The sequence below is a fragment of the Prionailurus viverrinus genome, chromosome D1, assembly GCF_022837055.1.
Source record: "Prionailurus viverrinus isolate Anna chromosome D1, UM_Priviv_1.0, whole genome shotgun sequence".
In the NCBI taxonomy this organism is placed as follows: domain Eukaryota; kingdom Metazoa; phylum Chordata; class Mammalia; order Carnivora; family Felidae; genus Prionailurus; species Prionailurus viverrinus.
Window position 1 is genome coordinate 22,908,530 of NC_062570.1, and position 3,273 is coordinate 22,911,802.

At 47.6% G+C, this 3,273-nt stretch overlaps 1 protein-coding gene across 1 annotated transcript; it reads left to right on the top strand.

Moving 5' to 3' along the window:
• Nucleotides 1–369: 369 nt before the first annotated feature.
• Nucleotides 370–2,891, top strand: PATE1 (prostate and testis expressed 1). Its single transcript, XM_047879460.1, has 3 exons — nt 370–421; nt 1,941–2,069; nt 2,758–2,891. Exons 1-3 carry the CDS (start codon nt 370–372, stop codon nt 2,889–2,891), a joined length of 315 nt encoding a protein of 104 aa, XP_047735416.1.
• Nucleotides 2,892–3,273: the final 382 nt, after the last annotated feature.

A 3,273-nucleotide genomic window follows, 5' to 3' on the forward strand; every position in this document is an offset into this window, starting at 1 on the left:
GCTCAGCATCCTTTTGGCCTTTCTGCATTACAATGATCTGTGCTCATATATTCTTTCATCTGTAATGAGCACCTTGAATCCTACCCACCCGACTCCGATTTATCCTTGTTTTCTCCCACAGTGTGGTATCCTGAAAAAAACCAAAGAACATGGCATCATCCTGAGTAGTTGGACTGAAACAAATTAGGTCAGCTGGCCCTTTTTCTGCCCAGTTCTCCAAAAAGAGAAACCAGAGAGTCACTGGCTTCCCTAGGAGAAGGGTATGCCTTTCAAGGACTTCCACAGTGTCCCCACCCCTAACCCAACCTGGCTGAGGTATAAATAGACACCTGGCAGCTTCTTGCCCTAACCTGCTCTTTTCTTTCCAAAATGGACAAGCCCCTGTTGCTGGGACTCCCCATCCTGCTCTGCTGCATTAGAGGTGAGTCCCTAGGGTTGACAGTTGGTGAGGTGTGTCCAGGATACGGGAATGGGTCAGGGTTCCTGTGACAAAGGTCCTCTTCTGGAGGCCATATGATCATTCTTTTTTAAAAATTTTTAATGTTTATTTTATTTCTGAGAAACAGAGAGACAGAACATGGGGGGGGGGAGGGCATAGAGAGAGGGAGACACAGAATCCAAAGCAAGCTCCAGTCTCTGAGCTGTCAGCACAGAGCTTGATGCCGGGCTCGAACTCATGAACCATGAAATCATGAGCTGAGCCGAAGTCGGACGCTCAACCAACTGAGCCACCCAGGCGCCCCTCATATTACCATTCTAATACCACGCCTTCCACTCACAATGCATCACATCCCTGGGACCCTTCCCCTTATAGGAGGAAATAAGTGGATTGAGAAGATTTTCATAGAAGTTGTGAGGCGGGCTTTGTAACATGAGGTCTGCAGAACATGTATCTTTTTCCCCAACAGTACTGTCTGGGTCACTGGCAGACAGTGAACACGCATGTGAATACAAATGGATCATGGTGTGGGAGGGGGAAGAAGGAGGCAGGGGAGGAGATGAGCCAGGCAGTGTGGGCATCGGGTGTTGAGAGGAACCCAGAGATAGCCCTTGAATTTCAACACTCAGCAACCTCTTACAGCAGGATGGGCTGGGATGGGAGCTGATTTGAAGTTTGACAAAATAATATCAGCAGCAGTTGACAAGGTTGAGGTAAGTGTAATAAAAGGAAAGCAAAAGGGAAAGGAGAGAGTAGAATATTGACTTTACAGGCACTGGTTGGCCAAACCGAAGTGTAGCAACCTCGTGAATTTCAGATGCTTTTCCGCATTGTCAGCTTCCAGGAACACGGAGATAAGAAAGCCACCGTAGGTCAGTTAAAAAGAAGGGAATGAGGGGGAGAAGATACATTTATCTTTCTCTTCTGGTCTGTGCTACACCCTAGAGTGATGAATAGGGTATCTGGGAGGCCCCACCGGAGGTAAAGGGAATTGAAAGGAGGGAACAGGTGCAAAGATACCAGGAGGCAGTTGCCGGGGCTTTGGAGGGACAGAAAGAGCCTACAGTGGCCCCAGGTGAAAAACACAGGATGGACCCCATGTGTTACAAGCATCACAGGTGCCCTGGGCAAGGCTAAATCTCAAACAAAATTGCAGACTGATTTTGTTTCTCTTTGCCAATACAGTTCATGAACTATTTACTGATGAAGACTATTATCCTGGTGAGTCTGAAGAGTCTGAAGATTATCTGTCTTGATTTAGTTCTTTTCCTTACCCCTCCACCTTTCTTTCCCCTCCCGTTTTTCCATTCTAAATTCCTGAGACCATAAACTGCAGTCCTTCTCCTGGCTTAGCCTCTCTTAATAGAGGCAGATGCCCACACTCAATGGGTCCCTGGTAAAGACTTCTGGGCTCCAAGCAGACTTCAGACCTGAAAGGGGAAGATGGGTTTCCTCATGGCAGTGTGAGATCACTTCTCACTTCTATTTCTTGACTCATTAGCCCAAACGACAGGAATCGTTCAGTGTAGGATGTGCCACTTGCAGTTTCCAGGAGAGAAGTGTTCCAGAGGCAGAGGAATATGCATTGTAACAAGTGAAGAGTCTTGCACAACTGGCAGGATTTCCAAGAGTAAGTTGTGGGATGGGGGTGGGGGAAGCCGACTGCGACATACGAGCTCTAGGAAAAAGCAGGGACCGTATTTCGCCACAGGCAGCCCCAGCCCTGGGATGACTGCTCTCTCTACCCTGAACATAGGCCCTAATGAAAAATAGATGGAGGTGGTCACCAAGGGGTGGGGATCTATAGTTATGGAACCAGTATTCTGAGCAGCTTGTAGAAAGCGGGAAGACCGCACGGAGTGGAGAGGGGAGGCGCAATATGGCCAGTGGACACTAGGTGGTTGTTGGAGGGTGGAAGGCAGTTCCTTGTCTGTCGCTACCTGGACTTCCATGGGGACGGGTCAGTGTCAGCATTAGATACTGTCTAAATGGCCTCTATTTTCCTACCCTTCGTGCTCAGTGAGCCCTTGGCATTTATCACTCTTACTTAAACCAGTTGTTGAGATTCTCCACTGAGATACCCAGCTTTGGAAATCCCTCAATTGCTTCTGTCATTACCTCCCCACCCCCAGGAATTTTTTCAAACTTCTCTGCCATTGTTTTTCTTCTGGAAAGCCCTCAACCTGTAGCAGCTTACAGTTCTTCACACTTGAATAACAGAGACTTGAACTACACACAAGTTGTTCTTATGTCCTGGTATGGAAAGAGGTTTCTTTGCAGAAGCCTCTCTGCTAATACGTTTCTTCTTCCTTCTGCAGAAGACGGTACTCCATGGTTAATGTTCATGGGCTGCCTGAAGAGCTGTGCTAATGTGGGCAAAATAAAATGGAGTGTCTACTTGGTGGAGTTCAGGTGCTGCCGGGGCTATGACTTCTGCAATGAATACCTATAGAGATTGCCTGTCCTTCAGGAGCTCCAATCTCTGGATGATATTGTTGCCTCCGCCTCCTTGCAATGATTTCTTAAAAAGCCACATTTCAGGTTGCAAACACATGGTTCTGCCTTCTGCGTGTGTAAGAAAAAGTCCTCTCCTTTTCTAGATTTTCTCTCTTGGTCCCTGGTGGCAGGTGGGATTTGGGGAAGGGGGGAGGACAAACACCTTGGGAGTAAGATCAATGTCTCCCACAGGTTATTGCAAAACCTAGTGCTTCTACTGTATGGCCTAAGGTGCTTCCAGAAAGGGAAGACGAGAATCGGGGGCAATTCTTTTCCCGACCTTCCCCGTTCTTTCTGAGGCAGGATATTTTCCTTCCTTTCTTCTTCTTAAATGTTTA